At 42.7% G+C, this 15898-nt stretch overlaps 1 protein-coding gene and 1 non-coding gene across 4 annotated transcripts in view; one reads left to right on the plus strand and one right to left on the minus strand.

Moving 5' to 3' along the window:
• Positions 1-544: 544 nt before the first annotated feature.
• Positions 545-623, minus strand: Trnaa-agc (transfer RNA alanine (anticodon AGC)). The gene has a single exon. It is a non-coding gene; the product is annotated as a tRNA-Ala (tRNA).
• Positions 624-8595: 7972 nt separating this feature from the next.
• The window catches only part of Strn (striatin), an 82577-nt gene continuing 75274 nt past the window's right edge, over positions 8596-15898 (plus strand). For 2 of the 3 annotated variants that reach the window (XM_059248359.1, XM_059248358.1), the window contains exon 1: positions 8596-8936. In XM_059248359.1, coding sequence (XP_059104342.1) covers positions 8703-8936 — 234 coding nt within the window. In that variant the 5' untranslated portion in view covers positions 8596-8702. The remainder of the gene's footprint in view (positions 8937-15898) is intronic. The other variant, XM_059248357.1, reaches the window with a different exon arrangement.

A 15898-nucleotide genomic window follows, 5' to 3' on the forward strand; every position in this document is an offset into this window, starting at 1 on the left:
GTCGTTAAATCTCTTCCTTCTTTCTAATTCATTTCTAATTACACAGAGATATGCCTCTCTTGTCTCATTTGAGAAACCAAAAAGCAGCTTTATTCTTATCTAATGAGTGTAAAGTAATGTCAGAGGAGAAAAGAAAGTTGAGTTTATATCTTCTTTTTTTTTTTAAAAGATTTATTTATTTATTTCGTATACAGCATGTATGACTGCAGGCCAGAAGAGGGCACAAGATCTCGTTACAGATGGTTGTGAGCCACCATGTGGTTGCTGGGAATCGAACTCAGGACCTCTGGAAGAACAGTCAGTGCTCTTAACCTCTGAGCCATCTCTCCAGCCCTTGAGTTTATATCTTATTGTAAACTCATCAATTACAATGAAATTTGCATTCATTAACATTTTAGGAAAACTCCTCTAATCCACTACCCAGAAAAAGAAAATCTATGTTGATATTTGTGTGTAATTTCCTCCATATTATAATAACTGTATGGCAGATGTCTTAGCTTGTTACCTTCTCTATTTTATATATTTATTTATTTATTTATGTATTTATTGGAGCTGAGGATCGAACCCAGGGCCTTGTGCTTGCTTGCTAGGCAAGCGCTCTACCACTGAGCTAAATCCCCAACCCCCTCCATTTATTTTATAAGCATTCTCCTGTAATATTACTCTAATAATATGGGAAAGATTTAGTGATTTCTTTTTTAACCTCTGGGCCTCACACATACTAGGCCAGCTGTCTGCCACTGCGCTCCGGCTCCAGCAGTCTTTGCACATGTATGTGCGTATAGTGTGCAGAGATACCTGTATGCTTGTTTGCATGTGTGTGTGTGCACATGTGTGTCCATGCATATGGAGATCCAAGGTTGATGTGGAGTGTCCTTCTTGCTCACTCTGCACCTTCTGCAGCAGGGTCTCTGAGGCTGGAGCTGGTCTCAAGGCCCAGTCTTCCTGGTCCGGCCAGTTCATCTCGTTAGTCTGGCTAGCTCCAGGGATTCCCTGGGTCTGATCTGATGCTGGGATTACAGGCAGGCCACCAAGCCCACGTGGCTTTTTATGTGGCTTCTGGGAATCTGAGCTTCCTTCCCATAGCAAACACCTTACCTGCTGAGCCATCTCCTCAGCTCCCCAGCGGGTTTTGATGCCACTTAGAGTCAGTGTACCATTATGTGCAGCTAGTATCCTGGAATTAAGTACTTCGTTTCCAGTTTTTACATCTTAAGGAATAGTGTTACATTTGACTTATTTATACTCTTTGCCATAGATTTCCTAAGACATTTTTTTAAAAACCGACTTAAATTTTGCTTCAGATTGCTGAATTTTATAGTAAGCAACGAGTTTTGTTTGTTGTTTTTTTCTGTTTTTTTTTCTGTTTTTTTTTTTTTTTTTTTAAGCTTGAGGACAATTTTATTAAAGTTTAAAAGAAGCAGCTGGGGGGTGGTGGCGCACGCCTTTAATCCCAGCACTTGGGAGGCAGAGGCAGGTGGATTTATGAGTTTGAAGTCAGCCTGCTCTACAGAGTGAGTTCCAGGACAGCCAGTACTACATGGAGAAATCCCGTCTCAGAAAACTAACGTAAGAAAGAAGGAAGGAAGGAAAGGAAGGAAGGAAGGAGGGAAGAAAAGTTAAAAAGGATGAGAATGGAAGAGAGAAGAAAAAAAAAAAGAAAAAGAAAAAAGACATGTCTTAAACCAGTAAAGCCAACACAGAGGTCAGCCACAAGGCAGAGGCAACCACATATTGGGGCGGGGCTTCGGGGAAAGAGTGAAGCTCAAAACATTAGGGCAAGCATGCTTAGAAAAGAGATACAGGAAAAGAAAAAGTTAGGCTTTTCTGAGTGATTCAGAAAACAGGCAGACTTCCAAAGCTGCATAGCTACTCTCTGAGAGATTGGGTAGGGGTAACATTCTAAGGGGGACTTTGAAAACAAATTAGAAATCCTACTAATAACGAGATGAAGTGCCCTCTGAATTCTCACTGGACATCCTTGTGAAACCTCTTCCCTTGGTGACCAGTTCCTTACTGCGATTTGACATCTCCTTTTTATTCTTGCTGGTGTCCGTGGCCATAGCGTCCGCACTTGTCAGATAAAGATAACATTACCATTTTTTCTCAGAGGGACAGGCAAAGGCTGGAATCCATGCCTCTGAAACGTATTGCCTTTGCTGAGTAAATGCTATGTAAATAGTAGCTATAAAATTACTATCATCTCAGACTGCGTGTGTTTATCACATTGGTACATGTCACCTACATTATTTACTTGTTCTTCCTCAAAGTGTCTAAACAAAAACTGGAAAAACCATTCCTCCCTCTTCTGGTTGAATTTCGTTTGTCTTTTATCCCTCTCTCCTTGGTACTGGGACTTCTTTTGTGTTTCCATACTGGTTAGATCTTATACAAATATGGCAGTGTTAATTTGGTTATTGTCTTATACTAAGAACTATATTTAAACTGCCTCCACCCCCACCCCCGCGGTGAATTCGTGTGTATTGAATACAAACGGAGTTTGGAATCCATCAGCGACTTGGCATGTTCCATGTTACAAGCTCCCATAAAAGTCTGTGTGAACTGGTTCAAACTGCTTCTGCCCTCCAGCTCCGGGTGCTTCACATCCTGCTGCAGAGGGGAAATCTGGGAAAGGAGATAGCCTACATAATGGTAGAACTTTCCATCCCAGAGACCAACTGCAACTTCTGCAACTAACGCGGAGTGAACAACATCCGTGTGTAGAGGTAGAGTGAAGGGAGCAATCGGGCACATGCAAATTAGGTCCAGTCCTATTGCGAGAAACCTAAGAAAAGCAAGAAATGTCAAAAATTAAAGCGAAAACGTGAAGCTGGAAGCTCCAGGTTCATTCATTCTTTTTTGTTTTGTTTTGTTTTTGCTTTGTTTTCTGGCACTAAGCCCTGACTTTCCTCTCTTACATATTTATACAAAACAATGTACAAAAGCAAAATGTGCTGTGTTTGCATTCTTTTGAGGATTGACTTACTGTGCGTCGGAGGAACACTGTGAGTCGGAGGAATACCGTGTGGGCGTTGGAAAGGTGATGCCGTTCTGAGTAACTCATGCCCAAGTGAAGGTTGAGTGTTTTCTGCTGAGAGCAGCTATACCTGGAAAGGAGTGCATCCCAGGCGTACAGTCACATGCACACAACACATATATGAAAGCACACCACACACACTATGCACACTATGCACACACACTCACTTTGAGAAGAGCTTCTGCTCATTGCAAGTTTTTTGTTGTTGTTTGTTTGTTTGTTTGTTTGTTTGTTTGTTTTTTGGTTTTTTGAGACAGGGTTTCTCCGTGTAGTTTTGGCACCTGTCCTGGATCTTGCTGTGTAGCCCAGGCTGGCCTCGAACTCACAGAGATCCACCTGCCTCTGCCTCCCGAGTACTGGGATTAAAGGCGTGCGCCACCACCGCCCGGTTCATTGCAAATTTTAAGTGAGAAGCGGTATCAAGCAAAGTCGGGGGGTTGAGGAGGGAAGAGGAAAATGTGATGAGGGGCTGGAGAGATGGCTCAGCTGGTTTGAGCACTTGCTCTTCTAGAGGACCTGGCTTTGGTTCCCAGCACCCACATGGTGGTTCATAACTCTCTGTAACTCCGGTTCCAGGGAATCTGATGCTTTCTTATGTCCTCTGTGGACATGCATGTGTTGAATGCAGGCAAAACATTCATATACAGAAGATAAGAATAAATAAACATATGTATATGTGTGTATATATACATATTATATGCATACATATATGTTTCATATATATGTGAGTATGATCAAGACCTAATCTGTTTGCTGAAGTGAATTCTGAGGTTGAGCACCACTACTATTCTAAGAGAAGGCTTGCTACAGCTTCAGAACTGTGTAATCACTTCAGGCTATTCCGTGTTCAATGTTTATATGGATTTAGGTAATCTTGCTGTAGCCTTGAAGTGTTTATTTCTCTACTTATCAGCCATCACAAAACTGAAATTAATTTTAACTTATTAATGAATTCTAAAAAAAATGATGAATTCTTAAAAGAGATGAAATTTTATTCTGAGAAGAGATCTTTTTACCACAAAGTATCAAACACTGGCCAGTAAAATAAAATAATGTGTTTGCTTTGTTATCCAAGATTCAAAAGGATCACTCCGATGATATACTGCTAACTCTCACTTGTCTATATTTTAATTACTCCTTTTATAGGTTATCTAAAACATTTGAAATGAAATTTACAGTTAAACTTATTAAGTAAAATGAATTTTAGTTTAATTTTAAATTATTTTTAATTACGCATGTGTGTGCCTGTGTAGGTGAGTGCAAATGCCCACTGAGGCCAGAGGTGGTGTCCCCCCTGGACCTGTAGTTACAGGTGGTTGTGAGATTCCTGATGTGGGTTCTGGGAATCAAACTGGGGTCCTCTGGAAGTGCGGTATGTGCTCTTCACTGCTGAACCATCTCTCTGGCCCCAAATGATAATTTTAAAACTAAAATAAGTCAACTTTCTAATTTGAAATTTGCCCCCAAAATAATAGTCACTGGGGGTTGGGGATTTAGCTCTAGAGCGCTTGCCTAGCAAGCACAAGGCCCTGGGTTCGGTCCTCAGCTCTGAAAAAAAAAAAAAAGTCACTGCAATAATAACTAATAAAGGCTATTTTCCTATCCTATCACGAACTCGGGATGCAGATTTAATTCTTGGACTCCAGGGGAATTTTCAGATGCTAGAACTCCTTCATTCTCAGTGTCTACTGGGTGTTTCCACACCTCAGCCATTAGCAAACTGCAGGTCTAGGCATCGCATCTGGGGAGTCTACGGGAAGCTGGATGCGGTAACAAGCTCCCTGACAAAGAACAGGCAGGAAGGAGAGGGGACAGAGATGGACAGGATAGATGGTAGCAGAGGTGAACAAACAATGGCCTATTGCAAGTTCCTGTTCTCCAATGTGATTTTTGTCCTTTCGGAGGCTTCTTTCCACCCAGGCAATTTCCTTTTTTCTGCCCAGAACTCTGAAAGAGCCATCAAGTTCAATTTGAAGCCTTTCTGGGAAACCTGAATAACTGGTCATTTTGCACAGCTTGGGCAAAACAGCCACTCATTTTTAATGAAAAACAGAAAGAAAAAAAGATCAGATGAGTTGTCATTTTACAGAAATGTAATACTGATCCTACAAAGCATACATGGATAACCTAAACGTAGCAAACCCTTCTACCCTCTAAGTACCCTGTTAGCAGTTCCCATTTTCACCTTAAGCTGCTTAAACTGACACATGAGTCAACACCTCCACAGTTGCTCTGTGTGCTCAGAAAAGAGTCTATTTTTTATGTTAGGCTTTATTGTATAATGAAAATATCGCGAAGCCAACACCACCATGAGTTTTGTTGGAGGCTTAGAGGTTAGCTTAAAGCATTAGTCTTGTTGGTTTTAGGATTATTTTAACTCTAGGAATGCAAAAGGGAAACAAATAATTATGAGGGCCCTGGCATTTACCAGGACCTTAAGTGTGTGTGTGTGTGTGTGTGTGTGTGTGTGTGTGTGTGTGTGTAAATTTCAGTTAGTCTTGTGAACTGTATTATAAAAATAGCTATGATTATTCAGTATATGCCATATGGTAGGTACTATGTTAAAGGTTTAAATTCATTCTCCTATATAACCTCAGTTATTCTGTAAGACAAATGTTATGCTTTAATAAAAATGAGAGAATTGGATCAGTGAGAAGGCTCAGCGGGTAGAAAGAGGCACTACTTGCCAAGTATGACACACATCCTGAGTTCCACCCCCAGAGACCCACATGCTGAAAGAAGAGAATCTACTCCATAAGTTATGCTCTGACCTCCAGACATGAGCAGCAAGTGTGTGTGTGCATACACAAAACACATACACACACATGCACTCACTCATATGCACACACCCACACACTCACACTCACACAGAGTTTCAGAATCTAACTCATATAGGTGGAAAATATGGGATCCATGGGCCTTATGTTAAAGCAAAAGAACCTTAAAATTTGTTTAAATATAGTTTTTTTTGTTAAACTACCGACAAAATACCATCACATGCAGATCTTTTAAGTGAATGTAAATTTTATAATACCCTCTTACTACTACTCCTAAAATTTTGACTTATTCAATGTTATTTTTATGATATGGACCATCAATACCATTTTGATCATAAATACGTACTCAAAAGCAAAGAAGTTATTGAATAATGAAGTTAAGTATGAATTAAAATAATGTTTCAGTATGTATTCGTAGTAGTCCAGGATATCTCTATTTTGGGGAAGTGTATGTTTGTGTGTGTATGTGTGTGCGCGCGCGCACGCACACTTGTGTGAAATTTACAAGTCTTTCTTGATTATTCCCCACCTTCATTTTTATTTTAGTATTTATTTATTTATTTATTTATTTATTTATTTATTTATTTATTTATTTATTGAGACAGGAGTCTTTTATTGAACCTAGAGTTCATCATTTTGGCAATGAACATCATGGATTCACCCGTCTCCACCTCCACACTCCCCACCCTCTCCCAGTACTGGGGTTGTAGGTGGTTGTCTACACCTGGTTTTTATGTGGGTGCTGTGGGTCCAAACTCAATTCCTCACGTTTACATGGCAAGTACTTTACTGATGGAACTATCGTCCCTGCCTTACTGTCCATACATTTAATTGTAATTTTTAGCCTTCTATGAATCAATTTAAAGCAATCGTCTTGTCTGAAAAGTCTTCTGTTATAGGGGGAAAAAAAAACCCCAGATTCTTGGCATTCAAGTTTATAAAATTACTTTAATGCCTCAGATGAAAAAAAAATCTTGTTTCCTTGGTTCTCTGACATATATAATAAGAGAAGAGTCAACCTGTTTTTAATTTAATTAATTAATTATTATTTGATTCAGGGTTTCTCCAGGTAGCCCTGACTGTCCTCGAACTCATTCTGTAGACCAGGCTGGCCTCTGCCTCAGGAGTATACCACCACGTCCCCATCAACCTTTTTTTTTTTTTTTAAGGTCACTGAACTAGCAGGCAGCAGATTCTGGGTGCTAGTTTTGGCTGTAATCAGTCACTCAAGGTCTCATTGAGGACAGTCTCAAGTTCTTGAGCTGTGAATGAGAGGATCGGGCTGGATCTCAAAGGACATTTAAGAGCTAAAATAATTTATGACAGAAGGAATTTGGCCGGGCTTGGATCAACTTTTTATGATAATAAAGAATGAATTCACAAAGCAGAAACATTCAGTGACGGAGAGAAGAGAGCTGGCCATTGCTATTTGCAACCAGAGCAGATACAATGTATTTCCTGTCCTTTTCACTGGTCTCCATGGGAAGACCGGGGAGCAGAGAGAGGACAAGGACAGGATGTCCTTCCCTTGCAAGTCACTCACCAGCTTATGTCTTTACCATTTTACCACCCCCGTGCCCATCGGAACAAAACAAGACTACAAACTCCTTGTTAGAGTGACAATGAAATAATTACTTAATATCATTTTCACTTCTTAAATGTTCTTCAGACATCTTCCTTTCTCCCGTTGGTGTAGTGTGAATTTTTAGTGATCATAGTTATCAGGGAGCTCAGAGAGTGACTGGCAAGTCACTTAGAAGGAAAAGGTTTTGGTGTGCCTTTGGTGCTAAAGTTCAATTGCCCAAGAAATTGGGAAAGCGACAAGTGAAAAGGGAGAGGTTTCTGGGTATTCAGGAGAACAGGAGAGCAAAAAGGGACTTTGTTCCTCCCGAGTGTAGCCGTTAGGGCTCTGTGACTCTCCATGTATGTCAATCTCCTTTTGATGACAAGAACTGTGACATCTATCTTTATATTCCCGGCACGGAATCTAACTGACAATAAAATACTTGTTCAAGTGAACCGAGTGAGAACTGTGCGGCGAGGGCGGGGAGAATGAGATTTGAACAAGCGACACTTGTTACTGGAGATCTAAAACTTTCACGGAATTTACCGAAGGATTACTACAGAGAAAGGGGGCTTCAATGCCAGTATTTTAGATTAAAAGTAGAATTTGGAAGAAGCCCTCCAAAACTGCAAATGTCGAATCTCAGCGGAGAGACAAGAGGACCAGAGAGCCTCCTAAACGAAAACCGATCTGTCAACAAGATCGAGCCCCTCGGGGAAAGGAGGGCAGGCGCGATCGTGACCCGTGGTCCAGGGGTGTCCGGGCTCCGATGAACCCCCACATGGGCGGCGGGGGAGCGGGCCGACCGGATGGCTTGCTTTGAGCCTATTTCTTAACAAAACGACCAGGAAGCCCTAAACTACGGGCAGCTGGGGCTGGTACTCGGCGTGATAACTTCCGCGTGTGAGTATGCAACAGGGAGCGCCACCCGCGAACTTCCGCGTGAAGGGAGCCTGCGGCGGCTCGCCCCAAAGGCATCGCCCGGCCGCACCGCGGGAGAGGAAACCCGCGCAGCCCCGAGGGGAGGGCGTGGCCCGAGGAAGGGGCGTGGCTCCAGCCCCGCCTCGGAGAGGCGAGGCGCAGCCCCACAGGCGGCTGGATTCGCCACGCCCCGGGACTACATTTCCCGGCAAGCCCCGCGGGCCGCAGTTGACCCACTTCCCGGCCCGTCACGGGCTCGCCCGGCCCCCGCGCCCAGGCGGCTGCTCCCTGCTGACTGGGGTGTGGGCGGGGAGCGGCGGAGGGAGGAGGCAGAGCTGGCCGCCGCAGTTTGCCGCCGCGGCTGGGCGCCTAGGCAGAGCTCCCCGGGGTTCGTGCGGACGCCATGGACGAGCAGGCGGGTCCCGGCGTCTTCTTCAGCAACAACCACCCGGGTGCTGGCGGTGCTAAGGGGCTCGGGCCTCTGGCGGAGGCTGCAGCGGCCGGAGACGGGGCGGCTGCGGCGGGGGCGGCCCGAGCTCAGTACAGCCTCCCCGGGATCTTGCACTTCCTGCAGCACGAATGGGCCCGCTTCGAGGTGGAGAGAGCCCAGTGGGAGGTGGAGCGGGCGGAGCTGCAGGTAAAGACCCTCCCGGCCTGGCCATCTTCATCCCGCCTCTTCTCTCTCTTCCGCCCCGCCCCGGACCCTTCGCCCCCTCCCCCAGCCCGCTCGCGTCCCCTCCCCCTTGCCTCGCGCCCATCACTTCCAGAATCTCATCCCCTTTCCTCCAGTCACCTTTGGCTTTTGCTGACCCCATTTCCTACTCCCTCTCCTGATGCATTCACCCTCCCGGAGCCTTTTCGTCGGCTCTTTCCCACTCTTCACTCCCGTGTTCCTTTCAACTGTTTGCCATGCCACATCATGGGATTGTCCCTTTCGGTTTTAGTGATTGGGTTGACAGTAGTTTTGAGAGACTCTGAGTAAATCATCCTGGCTCAGCCGTGATGCACCCTAGGTCTAGAGACATCCCCCCCGCAAAAGGTCTTGGCCGTTGACTCCTCTCTCCGCAAGGAAGGTGACCAGAGAAGACAACACAAGTTGTATCAGCGAGGCCCTGGCTTTCTGCGAAAAGCTGGCGTAGGGCTAGAGTGTTACTAACAGGATCAGCTCCAGTTTTCTGTCTGAAAATGTTTCTTCACCGCTTTTCTGCCCCCCTTTGTCTCGTCTCGCATTTTGTTTAAGATAACGTAAGGTTTTGAATGAAGGAAGGAACTAAATGGGAGTCAGATGAGTCTGAAATGGTACCTATTCACAGGATCTTAAAACTTCCCAAGAGTTGATTCTCTGCTCAGTGTTTTGCAAGATTGACATACATGTACTTTAAAAGGAACTAAAGGGGCTTCTCTGTTACGTTGCCTGCTTGCATAATCTTCAAGATAAAGCCTACCTAACAGAGGGGAGCTGTTGTGGGCCAGAGAAGAATGAAAGGTTAATACTTCACTGGCCATTCTGAGTTGTTAAATAGGTTTCCAGTGGCTGTTCATAAAACTTGTAAAACACGCACACACACTCATTTCCAAAGGAACTCAAAGAGATGTGAGTGGTTGTGCCTCTCTGTTTTATGGGCTAATTCCGTATGCTTATGAAATTTGAGTGCAAGTTTAAGTTTGGGAAGCACTTGAAGTGTGTTACTTTTTTGGTCCCCCCAACCCCCCCTTTTTTTGGCACAAGAAACAGAGAAAGAGAACTCTGGTGAAGATACTCCTTTGCAGCAGCACACTGCTTTGGTGAGGTTCAGGCACCTCACCTTTGGTGAGGAAGGAGCGAACAGGCAAGGTTATAGTAAATAGGTCTATATTAAAGGCTGTGCTAGCTTTGTGACCTTGAGGAAATCCTATGACCTCTCTGGGCTTCAGTCTTATCATTTACTTACCGAGCACACGCTCGTGGCCCGTCGACTCCAGATTAACATACACACTCCAGATGAACCAAACTGGAAGGCTGCTGCCTCGTGGCGCTTAGTCTTTAGAAGGCTAACAGTCAGCGAATATAGCTGTCTGATATGGCCTGTAGTTACCTCTGTGAGGCAGAAGAAGAATACAGGAGTAGAGTGTGGAAGGGCGCTATTTTAGCTAGCATAGCTTCTGGGAGGTAGGTGTGGGCAGTTGAGTAAAGTGAGGGATTGGCCCGTATGATTTCTTCAGTTTCTACAGTTATGTTTGGTGACGTTTTCACACCTTACTGTTAAGTTGGCAATCTGCTTGCTATTTGTAAGTTTTCTCGTGATGACTGATCTTGTACCCAACCAAATGAGAGAGTACACACAGAGAAATCTAATGCTTAGACATATAACTTTGCTGGCAGTGCGTTCTGTAGTTGAGCTTACGGAGTTCAGGCTCAAGGCACTACTGAAGGCAGGTCTCACCAATGCAAGGTTGCTAGAAATGGTTTTTGTGTCTGCTCAGATTTTAGTGTATTTTCTAGTTTACGGAATGTAAAACAAATAATAGTAATATTAAAAACAAGCAGTTAAACTATGTTTACCTTGCTGTGTGTGTGGGAACTTGGGGATTTCCAGACCTTCTTACCTTCGTTCATTCTGTTCTCTCTGATGCTGAAATTTTACAGTTCATCTCTAAATTTAATCAGTCTTTAATTTTTGTGCACACATCCAAATTCACTTCAGGTAAGTTTCCTGTTCTTGCTTATATTAAGAACACCATTTTTTATAGCATCTTTTGATTTATGCTACAATAAAATGAAATGTTCCAGAGAAAATTTAAAAAAAAAACAAACATAAAATAAGTGGAGCAGTGGTGGTGTACCCCTTGAACCCCAGACAGAGGCAGGCGGATCTCTGTAAGTTCGAGGCCAGCCTGGTCTACAGAGCGAGATCCAGGACAGGCACCAAAACTATACAGAGAAACCCTGTCTCAGAAAACCAAAAACAAACAAACAAACAAACAAACAAAACAACATACTTTAGATCACCATTAAATTTGATTTTCCCTTTATGTGCCATTGGGCTTTTCCTAGAAAAAACAATATGGAGTGAAAGAGTCAGATGAGTTGTGATGACACATGCGTCTGTCTGTGTCCTTTTAGTTTTTTAAATCTCTTCTGAAGTCATTAACACCAAAGTCAACAGAAGTGTCTTTAAGGTTCAGTCTCATTTGTCCCCTCAGGAACCTGTCAGTCCTGCTCTTTCAAGTTCTCAGGGCTGAGTTGTGAAAGGCAATCCAAGTTCTCATCTGTCTGGGCGGCCTTTGTCGCTTCCTCCCTCCTTTAGATGTTGGGAGTGAGAAAGCAGTCACGTCAAAAACATTTTTTTTGTCTATTTCCTCCTTACACATGATAGCTAATAGGTCTTTCCCCCACTCCCTTGAGCGTTGGTGATTCATGAGGGAATAAAGAACATCAAGGTATTACTGAGTTCGAGAAAGGAATTGAAGAAAGAATACTAATATATTTGAGAATGTTTTCCATGGATGAGACATTGTGCCGGAGACCCCAGAGACGCGTGCATCCTAATTAGTAAGACAGTACATACACAGTAGGTAGGAGACTCAGACTGTCGTTGGAGAGGGAGATTGACTTTCTTAGAACAGCATGAGAGAAGATTCAGCAGCAAACGTGGAGCATGTTATGAAGTGATAGGAACCTGAGGTTTAGTAGTTTGAAAATTATCTTACAGGAAAGCAAGCATGTAAATAAAGTAATCCTAGATTTTGATGATGTATGTGTGGGAGTGGAGGAGGCTCAGGTCTCTACCTGAGAGTGCTAGAACTGCTTAGATTAAGTAGTAGAGGATGTGGTGTAGAGGCTCTGTGCTGGAGTGTTTATGAATCTGGGTTTTGGCACTAATGATCTGTATTTCATTTAGCAAATATTTTTGAAGTATGCACTTCATGCAAGATCCTGTACTAGGCATGGAGAAGATACAAGATCTTATCTCGTGAAATTTAAATCATGGGGTCAGGTAAACAGTGATGAATACCTGTTACATTAGTATTACATGCTGTGGCAAGGTAAAGGGGCAGGAAGTAAGTCTTCAGGGACAGAGTGTCATTTGAGCTGAAACTTTCCAATGCCATCCCTGAGGTCCAGAAAGAGTTGAAACGGCCAGGAGAAGGGAGGATGCTTAGGATATCAAAGGACCAACATGAAGCAGTATGGCTGGAGGACAGGAGGAGTGGAAGAAATGATACCAGAGGAAGGCACTGGCTGCTGCCTGTTAGAAAGGCTTTGGATTTTGGCAGGGCTTGGCGGCCTGTGATCTCAGCTGCTTGGCAGTTTTAGGGAGAAGGGTCACAAGTTCAAGGCCAGCCTGGGCATAGAATGAATTCAAGGATGACATGGGCTGCTTAGTGAGGCTAGTTTCAAGTAAAGAGTCACAAGAGGACTGAGATTACAGCTCCGTGGTAGTGTTTGCCCAGAATGTGCAGGGCTCCAGGTTCAGGCCCCAGGACCAAGAAAACAACAGCCATCGGGTTTTACCTCTGAGGGTTGGGTAACCACTGGAGTGGTTTGCCAAAAGGAGCATCTTTAATAAGGGACCCTTGGCAGGAATTCAGAAGAGGCTCAGGGAGGTGGGTAGAAGGAGCAGCGAGAGTGTTTTAGAAGACTGTTTTAATTAATTGAGGCTTGAGTTGAGAATGGGTGGTAGTGGTGAGGTTTTTTGCATATACATTTTGTTGATGTATCACCAAAGTATAGTAGCTTCTGAACACAGGAATCCTGACAACTAGCCAGATGTGCTAAGGGATAGAATGTGAGGTTTAAGGAAAAGGGAACTGGGAACAATCCAAATACATTGCTACCTAGCACCTTCGTAAGAAAGTTGACATTTACTGAGCATGTAAATGAAAAATGTATGAACTTTAAAAATGACTGCTTTTTTGTTAATTATGGTAATTATTTCCCAGATCACAAGATGCAGTCATGACATAGACCCGTTAATAAATCCATACTCTAAGTTTACTATTTTGTTTCATGCCTATAATACATATTTGCCATAAGTATGACCTTTCAGAGCCTTAATTTCCTCCAGTGTAAGGTGAGAATAATAAATTACCTTGTGAGAATTAAGTGAGATTATGTGTTAGATAGGTGCTGAGTGAATGGTAGGAAATACACGATGTTACTTTCCACTCCCATTTATTGCCTTTGAGAAAAGGATAATCTTTAGTCATAAACTTGAACCAGAGCGTGATGGTGCCTTCTGAGACCGTGAAGTCTAATATTCTGGGTCTTGTGCTGGCATTAAAACCATGTAACAGGAATGGTAGTCTTTTGTGTCTGCTCAAAACTGTTATATACTACAAATGAACTTGCTTTTCTCAACATCCCACCATGTGGCTAAACTTGAGTGAATACCGTCACTTACATCTGGAATAACAAATTGTGTACATTTACTAACCATCTTATAAAACTAACCATCTGCTTTATCTTTTTCTTTAAACTGCTTTTAAGTTTAGAACAAATGAACCCTCATTATATCATTTTGTGAGTAGGTTTTTAATTTTATTCATACCCTTGATAATTTCTTAATCTTAAATTATACTTTGAAAGGATTACAGGGATTTTACTTTTTTAAAACATATCCTTTTATTTGTCATTTCAGTTGAGTGTTTTTCAACCTTAATGGCAATCTTAGAATAATCTGGGGCACCTGTTCCCTGGGCTTAACCAATTAAATCAGAATCATAGAAATTAGGTCCTAGCAGTAGCACTTTTTTGAGTTCCTATGTGGTTCTAATATGCAACAAAGATTGGCAATAAATGCTTAGTTTTTTCCTATTCTCTCCTCTCTTTCTCTCTCTCTCTCTCTCTCTCTCACACACACACACACACACACACACACACACACACACACACACACGCAGTATGTATAAAGAAGTTTGGCAGTTTTCAACATGTGTTGGCATTCAGTATATGGATGGCTTTTTATAGAACATGAGATATAATTTCTGTTAATTTCCATTGTTCTTTCTGGTGATAGCTAGCATTTTATTTTTAGGCAGTAGCCTATTATCATTTGAATCACCTCCTACTGACTGAAATATATAATGACAGAGTGATCTTTGAGGTGGGATGAACTTTGGAAGGCACTCCAAACTTTTTAAGTACCAGGAGAGGTTAAGTGACCAGGAATGAAGTAAGTTTTGTACAAGCCCTGTCACTTTTGCCTCCAGGTGTTTTGACAGGCTTTTTCTTTTTTTAAAAAACTCGTCACCTCCTCTGCCACCCCCCCTCCTCTTCCTTTATCCTCTTCCTTTAGATTCAACCCAGGGCTTGGCACACGCTAAGCACACCTCTGCCACTGAGCTAACTCAGCCTCAGTGTCTCCTTTTGTCCCTGAAAGCTTCTGAAGTGATCAGTCATAGTCATACTTGCTGTTTTTCTCCTTATCTAGAAAATGATTTTAATGTGTTCTGCTGCTTTCTGATTAGCTGCATTTATATTTTTCTGTCTTTGGTATTTTGTATTTCATTGCCTTTTTTTCCCCCAGAATATGGATTTCTGTTTATTCAGAATTTTCTGGTTAGCTGCATTTATTTATATTTTTCTGTCTTTGGTATTTTGTATTTCATTGCCTTTTTTTCCCCCAGAATATGGATTTCTGTTTATTCAGAATTTTATTATACTCTTTAAATCTGATTATCTTACAGACTATCTGGCTATAATTTTTTTTAGATAGACCCTCTGGTACATTTTTTTCCCTGTTGGGTTTCTGAGTATGCATGCATGTATCTTAGGCCTCCCCTCTCCTCTTTCTTTATATTTTCCGTCTTCTGTCTCCACCCTTTATTCTGGTTCATGTATTCTGACTTACCTTTCAGTCCATCACTTCCCTCTGCAGTCCTTTTCCGTCTGTTATGGCTATGCAGTGAGTTTTAGCTTGGGTTATTGTTGACCTTCGTTTTGGTTCCTTTTGTAATCTGGTTCTTGTTCTTTGATGGTGCCATAGTCTTTGCAGGTCTTTCCAGAACGGTCTTTCTAGCCCTAGCGTGTGCCGTTTTTAGTTGGTGTCTCTGCAGTTCCTAGGTTTAAGGTGGATTGTTCCTGTTATTCCTCGCTCCCAGTGACTTGTTCCTTTGTGGGTTTGGCTTGTCGTTGTGTGCTGCCGCTCACTATCCTTGGAGAAGTATAAGATTGATCGGAATTTCCAGAGGTTTTGCATTTATTTTTGGTAATTGGAGGCATCACTAGTTCAGTACCACTTTAAACAAAAGTCGCTGCTTGAACCACTCATCTGAGGAGAACTGGGTTGTACAGGGCTTGGAGACCCAATGCACTTCACTGTCTTTGCCTGGTGGTTGTAAGCCCGTTAGTGTCTTTCCCAAATGTGAACTGTGTCACCTGCCGACTGTCCACTCTGGGTGGTCTGGGTTTTTGGATTTTTGCCCTTCGGTCTCTGTCATCATTCAGACTGATGAGCTGATACATTCTGGTTGGTCTGTATGCAAAAGCCTTTATTCCTGACCTCATGGGTTCTCATTCTCTGTAATTTTGACCAGATAACTTTTTGCTATTTTGTCAGTTTTATGTTGCTTTAAATAAAATTGCAATAATATTTGTCCAGAATTTTTAGCTGTTTT

This window comes from Peromyscus eremicus, chromosome 22 (genome assembly GCF_949786415.1).
Source record: "Peromyscus eremicus chromosome 22, PerEre_H2_v1, whole genome shotgun sequence".
Classification (NCBI taxonomy): Eukaryota; Metazoa; Chordata; class Mammalia; order Rodentia; family Cricetidae; genus Peromyscus; species Peromyscus eremicus.